The sequence below is a fragment of the Salvia hispanica genome, chromosome 4, assembly GCF_023119035.1.
Source record: "Salvia hispanica cultivar TCC Black 2014 chromosome 4, UniMelb_Shisp_WGS_1.0, whole genome shotgun sequence".
NCBI classification, from domain to species: domain Eukaryota; kingdom Viridiplantae; phylum Streptophyta; class Magnoliopsida; order Lamiales; family Lamiaceae; genus Salvia; species Salvia hispanica.
The window spans coordinates 25,268,261-25,283,765 of record NC_062968.1 but is presented as its reverse complement, the minus strand read 5'-3'; the positions used below and the strand labels follow the sequence as shown (position 1 = coordinate 25,283,765).

General features: G+C 35.7%; 3 protein-coding genes across 3 annotated transcripts; 1 reads left to right on the top strand and 2 right to left on the bottom strand.

Moving 5' to 3' along the window:
* The first annotated feature begins 83 nt into the window (after nucleotides 1-83).
* On the top strand, nucleotides 84-4,324 carry LOC125221879. The gene is made up of 5 exons (XM_048124192.1): nucleotides 84-288; nucleotides 1,935-2,249; nucleotides 3,089-3,290; nucleotides 3,552-3,780; nucleotides 3,913-4,324. Exons 1-5 carry the CDS (start codon nucleotides 184-186, stop codon nucleotides 4,133-4,135), a joined length of 1,074 nt encoding a protein of 357 aa, XP_047980149.1. The 5' UTR covers nucleotides 84-183; the 3' UTR covers nucleotides 4,136-4,324.
* A 2,232-nt stretch (nucleotides 4,325-6,556) lies between these two features.
* LOC125220767 (cyclin-dependent protein kinase inhibitor SMR9) lies at nucleotides 6,557-6,892 on the bottom strand. The gene has a single exon (XM_048122910.1). The coding sequence runs from the start codon at nucleotides 6,890-6,892 to the stop codon at nucleotides 6,557-6,559; it is 336 nt and encodes a 111-aa protein (XP_047978867.1).
* Nucleotides 6,893-11,843: 4,951 nt separating this feature from the next.
* LOC125220072 (phospholipase A1-Igamma3, chloroplastic) lies at nucleotides 11,844-13,751 on the bottom strand. Its single transcript, XM_048122195.1, has 2 exons — nucleotides 12,513-13,751; nucleotides 11,844-12,244 (listed from the first exon to the last, which is right to left on the bottom strand). Exons 1-2 carry the CDS (start codon nucleotides 13,738-13,740, stop codon nucleotides 12,018-12,020), a joined length of 1,455 nt encoding a protein of 484 aa, XP_047978152.1. The 5' UTR covers nucleotides 13,741-13,751; the 3' UTR covers nucleotides 11,844-12,017.
* Nucleotides 13,752-15,505: the final 1,754 nt, after the last annotated feature.

Genomic DNA, 15,505 nt, shown 5'->3' with positions numbered 1-15,505 from the left:
GAAAGTTGGGCCAGAAGCCCAATAACTCTACTTACATCAGATAGGAAAATTGGAAAAGAAAATTAATTGAGAAATTAATTCCTGTTTCCCCCTTTTACTGAAGAAGCATCACTTGCAATTTACAAATATGCGACACACAGCATAAAACCACTGTATGAAAAGCAGAACCCAAACTTGTTGACAATGAAGAAAACAAGTGGCGGCGGTGGCGGCGGAAGTGGACCAGCTGGCGATAAGAAGAGGGGGCGCCGCTCCTACGTGGACTCCTCTACCGACGCCCCTCCTAGGGTTTGTTTTGTTCTCAATTTTGTAGTCGAATTGTACTCGCATTTGAGATTCTGATTGTTTGAATGTTTCTTCTTCGATTCATCAACTTAGGTTTACGCAAAGATCTGATACCTCTGCAGTATGATGATCTCTAGTTTATGTGAATTCCTTCTATTTAAATCTTGGTTATAGGGATGGTAATGTTGAATGAAATGATTACGAATGTAAACATGGAAATTGAGATTGTTTTTAGTCACTTCTACTTGTGTTCTGGTCGATCAGCATGCTTAATGTCTGAGATTTTTCAATAATTCAAAATGTCATGGGTGGGGCAGCTTGATTAGAACTTCATCTGTAGTTCAACTGACTAGTAAGAAGCCTAGAATTTCATTCTGTGGATGTTGACTTGCACACTCTTATGACTATAGGTCACACATAGTGAGTACGCTGTGTACGTTTCTAATTGACATTCTCTATTATGAGGGAGTCTTGATGGTTGGCGCTTGGTCGTCCTCTGCCTTTTCAGCAGAATATCATTTCCAATATCTGTTTTGTAGAAAAGATCCCAGGTTCCAAGTGTGTGTTACATTAGGCCTATTAAATAAGGAGCTACGTCGGGTTTTCATGGGGTCTTGATATTGTAGGTATTTTTGTTTGACAGTATAAGGAATACTGTACTTTCTTTTTTTTCTTTCTTTTGTTTATTTTATTTTTTAAACGTCTTAAATTCTTAACTTCCAAGGTTTGAGTTGGACAAATACTCAAACACATGTTCTTTTAAAATAGCGTCTTTGTTTCTTTTGCGAGGTTTGGCTAATCTTACTTTGTAACTAAATTTATTGCTCTTACCTGTTAGCAACCTTATAAGTTTCTACCCTTTTTGTTTCCCTTCATAGTGGCTATGCTGATTCATTGCTGTTTCATGTCTGATGGACAACTTTTCCTTTTTAGTTTTATCTGTTATGCGTTTTGGAGTTTCTTCATTGACACTAAGGACAACAGAAGCCACTGTGGACTGGCATTTTTCACATAGTTAAATCTGAACTAGATTATGGCTATCTCATTCTCATATAGTGGATATGGTTGAGTCTACCATATACATGTCTCTTATTCAATAACACTCATTATAGGAGAGTACGCATTACCTGGAAGATTTCATGAAAAGGTTAGCCCATTTAGTGAATCGTTCAATTAGGCAGCCATTGTACCTTCCTTTTACTGTTTTTCTTCCCACTTTATTGAAAAATACGACAGCCGACTTGCCAAAATAAGGAGTATTATTATTTCAATCTCTAACTGCTCTGCTTTTCCTACAGTATAAAACACACAATTTTGTGATGCTTCGTATCTTTTTATTTCAATCAACATGCTAGATTAAGAAAAAGACTATTTATCAATAGGTGGACTAACAAACCAGTAGCATTCCTTGGCCCTAGCTTGTTGGTTTGATTGGTTGTCCACCTATGATTGCAGCCGCACACTTTGTTACCTGTGCCAACTATGGTGATAACAGCGCAATCTTTAGATCCTTGTACAAACAAAAGGAATTAACTTATAAAAGAAACTGTTCAACAAGTTTGTTGATAGTTTTATGATGTTTCCTATTTGTATGAAATGAAATTGGTAGGAAATTTATTCTCATATTGATGTTGAACTTTCAATTTCAGAAACAAGCTGCAAAGAAGGATGTTTTTCAGACATTTGCTGAGAAAGTGAGGGACCATAAAGAACTGGAGTCGAGGTGGGCTGTTTTACAGGAAACAAGAGTTGAATATTTTAGAGGAAAAGATTTTGTTAGTTTTTTGAGAAACCATCCAGAACTCAAAGACCTACTTGAATCAGATAAGAATTTAGAAATTGAAGATGTTGCGAACTCACTGCTGAGAAAGAATCTGATAGTGCGATGTGACCGTGTTGTCAAAACCGTTCGACCAGGAAAGAGAAAATTATCTACATGGCCTGCACATTTGGAGATTTTTCCAGTAAGTTCCTTCCAAACTTTTTCTTTGCAATGAGAATTAAAATAGGGTATGGCTACTTATGTTAATCCTTTCACTTGACTTGCTGACCAACATTTCTAACTTTCACGTGACTGACTCAAAAACTGATAAAGGGTTTGGCTATTTGCACCCTTTCTTATTAATACACTCAAAATTTAATTTTCATAATGAATTTTACTGAATACGCCTCATTATTCCAAGTCTATTCAAACATTAGAAAGAAAAACCCTATACCACAATATTTTCCTGCTGGTCTACCACTGCAAGCATGCAACTTCTTTGATGTTGAATCACGGTATCCCTGACGGATTACCAGACACCAACATCCCATTGCCACCACAGTTGTTGGGGGTTGCAGTTGCACCTCCTTCATTGTTGAATGCCAGCTGATGGTGTGGGTATTGGGTGGCAGTCGATAGGGACTTTTTAATGGTAGAGTGGGTGTTGTGTTGTGAGTTTGTGAGAATCAATCACACAACCTTTTCAGAGAAGTGGTCGTGCTTGTGGATGTCACCTTCAACATACTGGATTCATGGTCTTAAGACAGTGATTGTGAAGAAACTCTGGGCATTGTTTTCCACTGTTAATGGTGGCAGAGAATAGTTTTCATGCATTTGTTAGGAGATCTGACAGCAGCATGACCTGCAGCCCTGTTCTGGCTATTCCTGTACAATTCGACGTATTATGGACATACGGCAGTGGTGACATAACAGAGCTAATTATGGCCATATTTAACATTTTTTGTATGGTTTTTCTAATAGTAAAACTTTTTGTATGGTTATTCTAAGTTTCTAACTGTAAAACTTTATTGTGATATGCAGGATCAATTATTTTCTGATAATGATGCGTTCTTTGCATGGACTTTTGTCAACCGAAGACCATTATGGCAGACTCTTCTCTCATTTTGCTGGCCTGTTTTGACGCTAGCAATCTGCCTGTTTCCTGTGTATCCCCATCAAGTCAAGCTACTTATTCTCTACTTCTGTGCGGGTGTATTGCTTCTTATACTCTGCATGCTTTTGTGTAAGTTTTTGGTGCTGATATTGTTTTCATTTTTATCCACATTGGTTCATCTTGTGGGACCTTCATCCACATGGCCTAGCTGATAGAATAGGTCTACAGGTGTGTAGTCACTTTGAAGTATCTCCATTTCTTCAGATAAGCTGATAATTATGTTAGCATTTATGGCCGATCGATATCCAAGACACAAGAATTACATGATTTGGTTGCACCTTTTGTTTTGTATGCTACATTGATCTAATTTTAGGCTTCATTTACATTCAGTAAGAGCACTTGTATTCGGGGCTCTATGGATTGCTCTTGGAAAGAGGGTATGGTTCTTCCCAAATATTCTTGCAGAGGAAGCGACACTGAAGGAGCTATTCCAGTTTTGGCCCCAGAAAGATGAGGGAGAGCGCCCCAAGTGGACAGCTCGTTTGTTTTTCGCACTTGTAGCCGTTCTTGTCATTCTATTAATGAGGCATCATGCTCCTGATGAAGCTGCAAGAGCCAGGTATTGGTTATGAACTTTAACCTATATGTTATTACCAACGTAAACGTGCCCCTCCTCCCCCCTGGCTTTTCTGCCTAATTAGTGAGACCATAAATGCCATTAAGCTGAAGTGTCGTAATTCTGTTTTTACAGGTATCAGAAGCGGGTGTCCAATATTATAGACGATGTTCTCGAATGGTCTCCTAGGCTGGCTCTGTCAGGTATGATGGACAAGCAAACCATGGCTAATGAGACGGATTCCGGGAAAAATACAACTGATGATGGCGTCGAGGCAATGCCTCGCCCCGATCACAAAGAGGATGAAACTATTCCAGACCAATTTGAGGAAGATGAAACCATTGATCACCATAATTAAATAGTATTAGGAAGATATGTGACCACAGTAATGAAAAGTACTAACTCCAAGTTTACATTTGTATTCACTCCTATCTTCTGTTTTCATTTTATTCAAATAAAGTTTCACCTATCTGTAGACTTTGTAACGCTGTTGTGAGTAACTTGGTATCCCCTCCGTCCTATTATATATGACACATTTCTTTATGCACGGGTATTTTGGAAATTTGAAAATGGTGTTAAATACTGGGAGAAATGATTTTTATATCCTAACTTTATCAATCTTATATTCTCTGTCCCCAAGAAAATAGTTTATAGTATTTGCTATTAATGACGTGAGTCTTTTATCCCACTAACATGACTTCAATTTCTTTTTTCCCTTTTCTACTTTGCCAATTTCACAAGAAAACATATATATACTCTCAAATCTCTATTTCTAGAGGGCGGGGAAAGTTCAATTCAATTATTTATAATATTAAATTGAACAAGACATTGAAGGGTTGTACATAATTTACATTTTCTAACAACTCATTTATCAAAGTAAAAATTTTCTGTATATCATCAGATAAAGGTAGGTATGTGTCCAACCATTTTGTTTGGCATGTTTAAAGAAAACTTTAAAACGTAGTGTGTATGTGGTCTAAATTCCCAAAGACCAGCAATTATAATATTCCCTAGAGCAAGAAATGATGATCATAGTACACCCAAAAAAGGATAAAAAAAAAGAGAGAGATGAGAAAAGAAATAAAGTATGGAAAACCAAATGATGTTAGCCTTGACAGAAGTAGCATAAATACAATTTCGGTTTATAGAAGTGCAATCATGATGATCATCAATCAGAATGTCCCAAAAGAATGTAATTTATGGAGAAACAAAAAATAAAAATGATGAGAAAATGCATAAGATTCCCTATCCCTAAATCTGAAACAAATGATCACTATCCGCACGAGCCTTTTCATTGGATTCCATTAGACATGTTGGATACCCTACAATTAACTGACACAAGATAAAGACCAAATGTTAATAATAGAAAAAGAAATCTGACAATAATATCACCTTTCATATGTTAAAAGACAATAGTCTTATTATTAACAGGCTTTTCGATTTCAATGTTTTTAATATAAAAGTCTATCTATTTCTTGCCTCAACATAGGGATAAAATCGTGAAATTCAAAATATAATTGAGCAGTAAAAACCAATTTTTTCAAGATATTGCTTTGATTTATGGAACAATTTATATTTTGAGCTTAGTGTAACCTTTAAATAGTGAATCATATAGAAATCGACTAAAAAAAAATTTATGAATTGTCTTGGATCTTTAAATATTAGTGAATATTTACAATGGACTTGTTACTTTCTTGAATGAATTTGTGGTACTGAATAAATCCCTCGTAAGTTTTTTTTATACAAGGATTTCATATGTCTTACAAAAAGTCCTAATTCTTATTTTAAAATGAGTTTGTATAACCTACTCCTTCCTCTAGCAATGTTTATCGATATCTAATATATTGATAAAACGTACTATTAGATATTAAAACTTAGTGGTGACTCCCATTTTACAGAGCACATGCAATTTCCAAAAAAAGTGCTCGGAAATTTATATATGCCATTTTCCGACCAAATCGGTGCTTGCAAACAACCATTTTTTTCAGTGTAAGACATTGCTAATTGTTATATTAATGGAGTTTAGTCTAGACAATTTTATGTAGAGAGGGGATGGACATCACTATCATTCATTTCAGTCACCACATAATCATTATAATCACTTCTATATGTGGAACTCAATCACTTAGTCTAAATGTGCTATTTATTTATTTAACCTTTTCATTAGGGAATTCTTGTCCCATAACTTTATGCTATAATTGAGATTTGCTCTAAAATTCAAAACTAATGAACAACTTTTTCAAGCCTACAATTTGATAGTACAGTAGTATTTTTTAAAGAAAATATCGTTTTCCATTTACACAACTGGCTATAATGAGTCTGGGATTAAACATATCCTCAGTTGACAAAAGTATCACGTCCAAATAAAATAGGAACAACATGAGCACACCAATCTTGGCTGCAGGAATCTCAAATTCCCACCAATTCCTTTGAAATAAAAATTACAAAGAGCAAAAGGAAAAGAACATATCCCAAAAGCTATGATTGGTTTATGAGGTATACATCCCATACACTAATACAAAAAAAGCACTAATAACTAATCCAAAATCTCCACCACTAATCACACAAAGTCTGAACCATGAACCAATACCTTGGTCGATCCATCTACCAACATGAATCGATACGATAACTATTTTACACCAACTCCACTACAATCGCGAGATTTCATGATTCAGATAGCAAGTTAATAAAAGGGAAAAACATCTCCTCCTCATGATTCAGATTGCGAGTTTTAAAAACATTGCAAAAATACAAAAGCAATCACTAGTAAGATCCAAGCCTAGCACTCGAAGGGAACGCCACGAAGCGCGAAGTAGAAAAAGAGGTCTATATCAGGCGAGGCGAAAAACGTCGGCTTCCGCCTCAAGGAGCAGCTCACAGCGGCGCGTATCCGCCTCTTCTTGGGCGCAGGAGGGCAGCTCGTCATCTCCGGTATCCGAAACCTTTCCCCTTTCGGAGTGGAGCTGCCCGAATCTAAAATCTCCACCTCCACCTCATTCACCGGAGCCGGAGAATTGAAATGCTTCTTCTCGATTATTCTTCTTGAAGAAGAAGATGGTGATCTTGATGATCTTCTTCTTCTTCTTTTGGTTTTTTTTGTATACGAAGGAGTCATTGTTTTTGGGTAGAAAAAATATAAGTGTGGAATTTGATCTGAGGTTTGAAGTGAAAGCTTTAAGGATGGGGGAAAGGGTAAAAGCGCTAATTGGATTACTTTGTCGACCACTAGCGTTTTTGACTCAAAAGCACAACCATATTCCTCGTTTTCTCTTTTGCATTCTTCTTTTAAGGATTTAACAGGAAAAACATACCAAAAAATACAAAGGTTGAGGAACCTTGCTATAGGGAATAAACAGTAGCAAAGAAGGTGTATATCTCTTAGATCTGTGAAAAATGATTCTGGGGAAAGAAGATATATATAAATAGGGATTGAGAGGAGACAACCAAAGCATTTTCAACTCTTCATTTTTGCATGTATATATATACTACATGTGGCTAAGGAATGATTTGGGGTAAAGGTATGTTTAATGATTAAGAATCCTTAATTTAAGGGAAGTGGGAGTATTAATTTAAAACGAATATGAAAATATAGAAAGAAAATCAAACTAATAAATTATTATTTTTTTATTTTTCATTTTTTTTATACTTTAGTCTTATTTTGCATATTTGTTGAAGCTAATAGATAAAGTGGACTCTACTCACAAAACAGACTACTTAGCTTTTATTAAAACTCATGTCACACTAAGCCAAGAAAAGAAAAGAATGTATTACTACTATTTTTCGGACTAAGGGAGTAATTTTTCTTTTTAATAAATAAATTAGTTTTCGACTTTATTAATGTTTGGCTGCAATTCAAATAAGGTCGTCTTAAAATTCAAAGTCTTAAAAGGCATGTTTTCTTCTTTTCACAAGATCTGAATCATATATCTATACATACATATAATTAATTTGAATATGTACCAGTTCATAAAAACGAAAAGGAATTGGTAAGTGAATTTACAAATTTACTCGAAAATGTGAAAGTCTTTAGCTAAACGAATCCTTTTACTACTATTGAACATGAACCACCATCGTGCTACCGTCATTGCTAAAATGCATATTCCTTTATTTGGATTAATACACTCCTATTTGGTAAATATTAAAGTGATAAGAGTGAATATTGTTTATAATTTATTATAATAGTGGGTCTAATTTATCTTTCGTATATCATTCTGTCTTTAATTATATTGTCTCTTAAATTAAATCTATTCTTTACAAGAAAATAGTTGAGTATAGTAGAGTATTATATTGTTGTGAATGGCATGGCCTACTTTTAAAACACAAACACAATGATTTCTCTTAGTGGACATATATATATATATATATATATATATATATAGAGGATTGCGTTAAAATAACAACACTCTTAAAATGACACTGTGACACAATGCTAGACTGCAATATTATAAACGATAAACTGCAATATCCAATACACTAGACTGCAATCTATAAATTGCAGTCCAGCGTATTGGATATTGCAGTCGGGAAAAATTGCAGATCTAGTGTATTGGATATTGCAGTCCGTGAAAATTTACCCTTGAGCAATTTTTATGATTGCCACATGGCAGCTTATTATTCGTCCACATGTACAAATGATTGGCTAGGAATGGTGGTATAATGTTACTTTAAGATGTGTTGTCATTTTAACACAATCCTATATATATATATATATATCTATTAAACTATTAGAATTAGAACTTAACTAAAAGGCAGAGAGGGAGGCCCAAATATCCTTTAGAGGGAACTCATGGTATTCATATTAATCTTAGGAATTACTAATGTGTTTTACATTTTATTAGGTGAATTCGAAGGACATTTATTAATTATGCCTTAACATAATGATTTAGCTGCAGTTTGATATCTTTAAATTCCAATATTTTAAAATTAATTCCGACAGTTTAGCCCACCACCCCAGAAACAGTTAATTGGGTAGTATACTAATTAAGACTGCAAGATATTTAAGATATAATTAAGACATGTATAGGAAAGTCATGAACATTGTCATAAGTTCAGCTCAAATATAGACAAATTGTAGATTAAAAAAACCAATTTAAAGGACATTTGGACTTTGGATACCACCCTGATATTTGAAAATTAAAATTGAAACCTTAAAATTTGAAATGAGTTTAATGAAGGGCACACGTGCAGTTTCACTGAATTTGTAGAGCTTTGGGATGCTCTAATCTTCATGCATGTGTTAGACTGTCTGATTCAATTTTATATTGACAAATTGTATGCATTTGTTTGTGTTTTAGTATATGTACAATCACCAAACCATGTGTGTACATATTTCTAGTATACTAACAAAACTAGCAAATATCATAAATTTTGTGATAACTAATGAACCCTGTCTTTTATTTGTAAACATTATTCTTCCTATATTATTAAGTTTTCTAATTAGTGTGCCAATTTCAAGCATAAAATATGCAAAAAAAGTAAGAATTTTAAAGAAAGAATCAAAGATTAACAGCTTTCGGAAATTTAACAACTTACAATGGTAGATTTTAACAATCAGTATACTAAAAAAATTATAAAAATCTCTAAGTACGAGAAATTTATAAAAAGTCAATGTGTTAGTGAATCGAACTAAAACCCATAATTTTTTTGTTAGTCCCAATACGAGTCTCAATGTGTGTATAAAAAAAAACACATATAGTACTCCAAATTCTATTAACACCCCAACCAAACAATTCAATTGGATAATGCTTAGTTAAGACACATCAAAACTCATTTTTGTGTAGAAAAGTTCACCAATCATACATTGAATTTAAACCTAATTTTTTATTTTTTATGGAATAACACTAAATATGGTGCGGTGCCACTGCAAATTTTTGTGAAACTACTTTTTCAGATGACACATACTCAAAAATGAGTTTGAGTTTAACATAAATGATTGGAGATGACCTCGGAACGAAACTACTACATAAATTATGAAAGGTAATAGACAAATTTTCTTAAACATAACACCCCAAAAACTTTCCTTCTGGACAATAATACTTCATCTATTCGTGATTTAAAGTCTCATTTAGCTATTTTAGATGTTCACGATTTAAAGTCACATTTACCTTTTTTCCATTCTAAACAAGTGGCTCCACCGTCCAGTTAAAACCAATACATAAAAGTAGGGTTCACATTCCATTAACCCATTTCTCCATTTTTCTTTATAAAGATATATAATTTTTTAAATTTATGTCAAGTTAAAATGAGACTATAAAAGTTAAAATGAGACTATAAATAACAGCCGAAGGAAGTAGTTGTAAATCAGAACAATTAAAATGCCACTATATAGTTACTAGTAATATTTAAAAAATCCATCAATATCTTGGGCCCAAGTTGTAGTTTGTATGGGTAATATGCATCCCAGTGTATCATTTGATACTACAACCTGAAGTCCTAAATCAGCCCCATCTACCACTCTCAGATTAATTCACAGCACCTTTATATTTTGCACAATTGGAAATATTCAGAATCTCTGATCCAATTAGAGACTATGAAACGTATCTTTAGACCAAGAATATAAGTGGGCTATTCAACGTACTCCATTATTGATGCCAAAACACCCGGATTAACTATTATTCCGGTTTAAACCAAAAAGTTATAACAAGATCAATTAGTATTGGAAATTCTATTGAATACTCATTTGTTTAGCCAAAAAACAAGAAAAATGGATTTCAATTTTAAAACCTATTTTTTTAAAAAAATTGCTAAATTTTAGAACTCATTTTTCTTAAAAAGAATTGCCAACAAAAACTTGTCCGACCTACTATTTGTTAATTTGTTTGATGATTTTTACAAAATAGTACTACACTTGGCGATTGGCATCACTCTTAACCATCAATTAAGGACATGAATATTATTGTATTGTTGATTTGTATTTTTTGCGTTTTTATTTCAATTTTTATGTATTATTTGTTATATTTCTAGATGTTGGATTATAATTTTTTTAGTATTGAATTAATTAAAATTACAAATAAATTTATATTAAAATTACATTGGTCCTGGTTGGAGTTTATGAAAACTTGACACCGGTTAACTGGTCAACCGATCCAGTTAGAACTAGAACTAGCTGAATAAGCAGGCCTAGTATTGAACCCACGTGATATGTCGGAGAACCGACAACCGGAGAGAGCACCTACTGCAGCTGCATTATTTTTCTAAAGAAAAAAAATAAAACAATTATTAAAAAAACAAACAAATAGACAATGACCAAATTTATAGAACTATTTTGCCATTTTGGATTGTCCACGATTTATAGAAACATTTACTTTATTCTACTTTTAATATGCGGACCCCATATTTCATAAATTTTCTTTACATTCAAAATCTAATATTAATACTTTAAATGAGTCCCATATTCCACTCACTTTCTCCCTTTACTTTTCAAAGTCAAATAATTTCTTAAAATTCGTGCCGAGTCAAAATGACTCTTTAAATGATGTATGAAGGAAGTAGGTGTGTGATCAAATACTAACTAAGTTATGGTAATAACTAACTATTATCAATTTTGTATGTTAAAAACATCAACACAAAGACATAAATTTATCAATCTTCTTGTGCTGATAAACTTATGTCTTTGTGTTGACATTTTAAATTTACATGTTGTATTGATATAATTATGTCTTTGTGTTGATAATTTTAATGCACAATATTGAAAGTTATTAGTTATTGCTGTAAATTAGTTAGCACACTAACACAACCCCGAAGGAAGTATTATTTAATATTTCCCCTGTTCATAAAAGTAGACATTAGTTTTAATACACAATTGTTAAAGTAAAAGAGTGATAGAAAAAAAAATTATTAGAATATTATAAGTGTATAATAATTAATAGGGCTACCTCAATAGAGTGGAAAAATTGGAAGGAGCCAAAATGGTACTATTGGAAAAGAGCAATTATATTTTTGGTTAGGAATTACTACTACTATTTATTTGCAACCATTTGCAAGTAGTAATTTCAAAAGGTCAGGCCATTTGAAGTACTCCTCCTATTTATGAAAAATCAATTAGCAACATAATGAAAGAAGCGAAATGAAGCAAGAATTCCACTTATATAACATCCCTAACTCATGAAAGCACGACTATACAATACTGCACCGAACAAAGGAGAAAAGAAAACAACAGCCACGAAATACGGTAGTGGAGTTGGCACCACACCACACCATCCCCAATTTTTCCATCACGCCTAAAACAACTCCTCCCACCTCTACTTTGCATACTTGATGACTTGCTCAAAGTGGTGGGCCGTGTCGGCCGGATGCGCTTCCATCCTTGGCCGTTCCGGCACTACCCACCGCCCCTCTCTGCTCCTCACCATCCCTTTGTGCTCGTCCTGCCACCAATTTGGCGGCACGCCATATTCCGGCTTCAAGAAGTCGCAGCTCTTGTTCACCAGTGCAATATCTCTTTTGGACGCTAACCAAAACTTTTCACCTATTGGATATATACATCTCATTGTCGATATTTTGAGAAACTAGTGTACTCCTAATTAAATAGTTAAATGGAGAGAGATGCTAGTATTGTTGACTTTTTGTAAAAAAAAATTAAAGATAAAAAAAATGAATCAAATAAGTTAGATGAAACATTCATTATTAGGTAGTGGTTTGATTGGTCTACTAATATGCACGTATGAGTTAGTGAGTCAGAGCTTTTAATTATTATAGGATGAATTTACGTAGAGTGAGTGACGACGAGAGTGTACCTTTGGCGTGGTAGCCATCCAGCAAGTGCAAATGCGCCTCAAGGTTGTGAGCACATCTCAAGTCCATGGTGTTTTTTAGGTATGGGGAGTGTGTGTGATCCAAACCTAACTCCACACCTACGTGTGCGTAGCTCCATGGAAATGACATTGCATCCTCTAGGTATTTCTGGTACTGAAATTTCTCATTCGTGATGATCCCGGGCACCGTCGGCACCCGGTCGTGCACGTTCACCACTCGGAGCACCTTGATCCCCAGCTCGTCGCACCGCTCCTTGAACCTCAAATTCCCTACCCTAGGCCCCCCGAAGGAGAACACCGTGACGGGGATACCGCTGTTGAGCTGCACCTCCGCCACGTCGTAGGCGCTGAGCAGGGCCAGCGCGGCGCCCAGGCTGTGCCCCGTGATGGTGATGCTGAGGTCCTCGCCCCTGAAGCGGTGGATGATCCGCCTCAGCTCCGCGAGGACCTGCTCGCGGGCAGAGAAGGAGCAGAAGGCGCAGTCCTGCTCCTTCTCCTTGGAGGTGTAGAGGTCGAAGAAGCCCGACTCGATCTTGACGTTGGGGTCGTCGCGGAAGTGGGCGGGCCGGAGGATGTCCTTGAGGTCATGGATCCACTCGAGGTAGGTGACAGTGCCGCGCCATGCCACCACGACGTCGCGGCGGCCGAGGCGGCGGATCTCGTCGGCGTCGGTGGCGACGGCGACGTAGCCCATCCAGTTGGCGTGGGGGCTCCAGATATTGTTAATATTGTTGGTGGTGGATTTCTGGAAGAAGTTGGGGAGGTTGATGTTGGAGGTGGCGTAGAGGTAGCGGGTGAGGGTGTAGCCGCGGCCGGACATGCCGAGGCGGGGGAAGAAGCTGGGAGGGTCGTACTTGCAGGTGCCGCAGTATTTGGAGTGGGGGTCGAAGTCGAAGGAGTCGTAGCAGGACTGGGCCATCTCGCCGTAGCGGATGATTTCTCGGCGCAGGTGGGGGTTCATGGGGTCTACAAGGTTATCCCAGTTGTTCTCGCCCTGGATTTGGCGCCAGATTTGGTGGAGGGGGCGAGACCCGGTTTCGATGCTTGAGAGTGTTGAGCAGCTTGTAATAATGTGAATGGATCGGTCACGTAATTTTGTTTTGTTGGGGGAGTATGGATTGAGGTTTGTTGGCTGCGTTTGGGTGGGTGGTGGAAGGAAGTGGTGGGAAGAAGCGATTTTGTGGTTGGGAGAGGAGTGAAGGGAAGCCATGGGAGTGGAGAAGAGAGCTACATCTATAATTACCTCTAAATGGACAACTATATAGAACATGATAGTTAGTGGGGTTTTTTCACTACAAAGAGAGAAATTTCTTGAGTTTGTGGATGCCGGCTCATGATCGAACTTTATGGAGTAGATTCATGTACAAGAGTTATACACGTATCTAGGTAAAGTTAGACAAGGCAAATTAAATTTACCTACCATTAAATTAGTTACTCATATAGGTGAAATGTGATGGAAAGTTGTAATACGGTGAAAGGTGAAACCTTAGCACTATTGAGACATGCCAAGATATGATTTCACGAATCTAAGTTTTTTTAGGTTATAAAGAGTACAGAATAAAAGAGAAAAATAAACATAGCCTCTAGTGAAACTGTTGCAAATATTAATAGACATGCTCAAGTGGAATAACCTCTAACTAGCTGCGTTTTAACCCTGTATTATGTATGGTATATTGGTATATATACATTATTAATGGATTCTTAATTATACTAACGACTTTAATTTATTCATGAATTCAGCGATTATAACTAGGGGTGGGTAGGTACTGTATACCTTATCAAAACCACCATACCGTATACCTTACCGTAAATACGGTATGCGAAAAAGTCATACCTTTACCTTACCAAAGTTTTCGGTATACCGAACTTCGATATACCTTATTTTCGGTATGACGAATTTCCATACCGATATCGTACCTCATTTTCGGTATACCGTACCGAACTTCGATATACCTTACTTTTGCGGTATACCTAACTTTCAACATCAATTAAAATAGAAAATTAGAGTTTTTAAAATATTATTTATATTTTATAATTTTAAAAATAAATTAAATATAATTATGAATAAATTATATTTATATTTCACAATAGATTTTATAATTTAAAAAAATATAAAATATATTTTGTATATAATTGTGTTTATATTTTTGTGGTATATACCTTAGTTTACGGTATATATCGGATTTCGGTATGTAGCGGTATACCGCGGTATTTGAAAACTCATACCGTTACCTTACCGGAATCTATCGGTAAGGTATCATACCGTACCGAAAGTCACGGTATACCGAAAATTCGGTATTTTCGATATTTTTTCGGTATGATAAGGCCGGTATTTCGATATTTTTCCCCAGCCCTAATTATAAGTGTATGAGTGGGCTATTTAAAGGTCATTTTGAACACTAGGAAAAGAATTCGTTAGGTTTGGGCTCATATGTTGAAATTCAGGCTTAGGCCCAATATATCTGACCTGGCTCGAGGTGCAAATACTAATATGTTCAAATGCACTACACTCCGCTACTCGGCACCCAATAAATATTTCACAAATTAACAGAACACACACTCTGCAATGCCGATTACAACCACCACCATCACTGCATTCCTAATCCTCTCGCATCCTTGAACAAACACTGCCGCCGCAACCAACAGTGAGTGGAATGAAGACAGCAGAGTAGAGTACCTGGCTCGATTATTCTGAGGTATTTGGATCTCAAATGTTCTGGATTTCTATCCCTGTTCAGAGGATTCAAGGAGAGGCTGTTGGCACAAAAAAGTTGAAGTCTGGATCGTCGAATTAAAAATGATGATCCATGGATATTGTGTTAAACAGGCTTCCCTGTTTTCAGTTACATTGGTCTCTTTGCTTAATTACATGTGTTTTATAAAGAATATAGGTTGTCATTTTATGTTTATGTGTGCGTAAATACTACTACTTCTTTCATGTACTGCCTTGTAAAACTTTTATCTTCGCTAGTTGT

Coding starts and splice junctions, on each gene's coding strand:
- LOC125220767 (XM_048122910.1), bottom strand. CDS start 6,892: ATGACTCCTTCGTATACAAAAAAAACCAAAAGAAGAAGAAGAAGATCA.
- LOC125220072 (XM_048122195.1), bottom strand. CDS start 13,740: ATGGCTTCCCTTCACTCCTCTCCCAACCACAAAATCGCTTCTTCCCAC. Junction 12,245..12,512: donor GGATGGCTACCACGCCAAAG/GTACACTCTCGT, acceptor TATATCCAATAG/GTGAAAAGTTTTGGTTAGCG.
- LOC125221879 (XM_048124192.1), top strand. CDS start 184: ATGAAGAAAACAAGTGGCGGCGGTGGCGGCGGAAGTGGACCAGCTGGC. Junction 289..1,934: donor CTACCGACGCCCCTCCTAGG/GTTTGTTTTGTT, acceptor TTTCAATTTCAG/AAACAAGCTGCAAAGAAGGA. Junction 3,291..3,551: donor TATACTCTGCATGCTTTTGT/GTAAGTTTTTGG, acceptor ATTTACATTCAG/TAAGAGCACTTGTATTCGGG.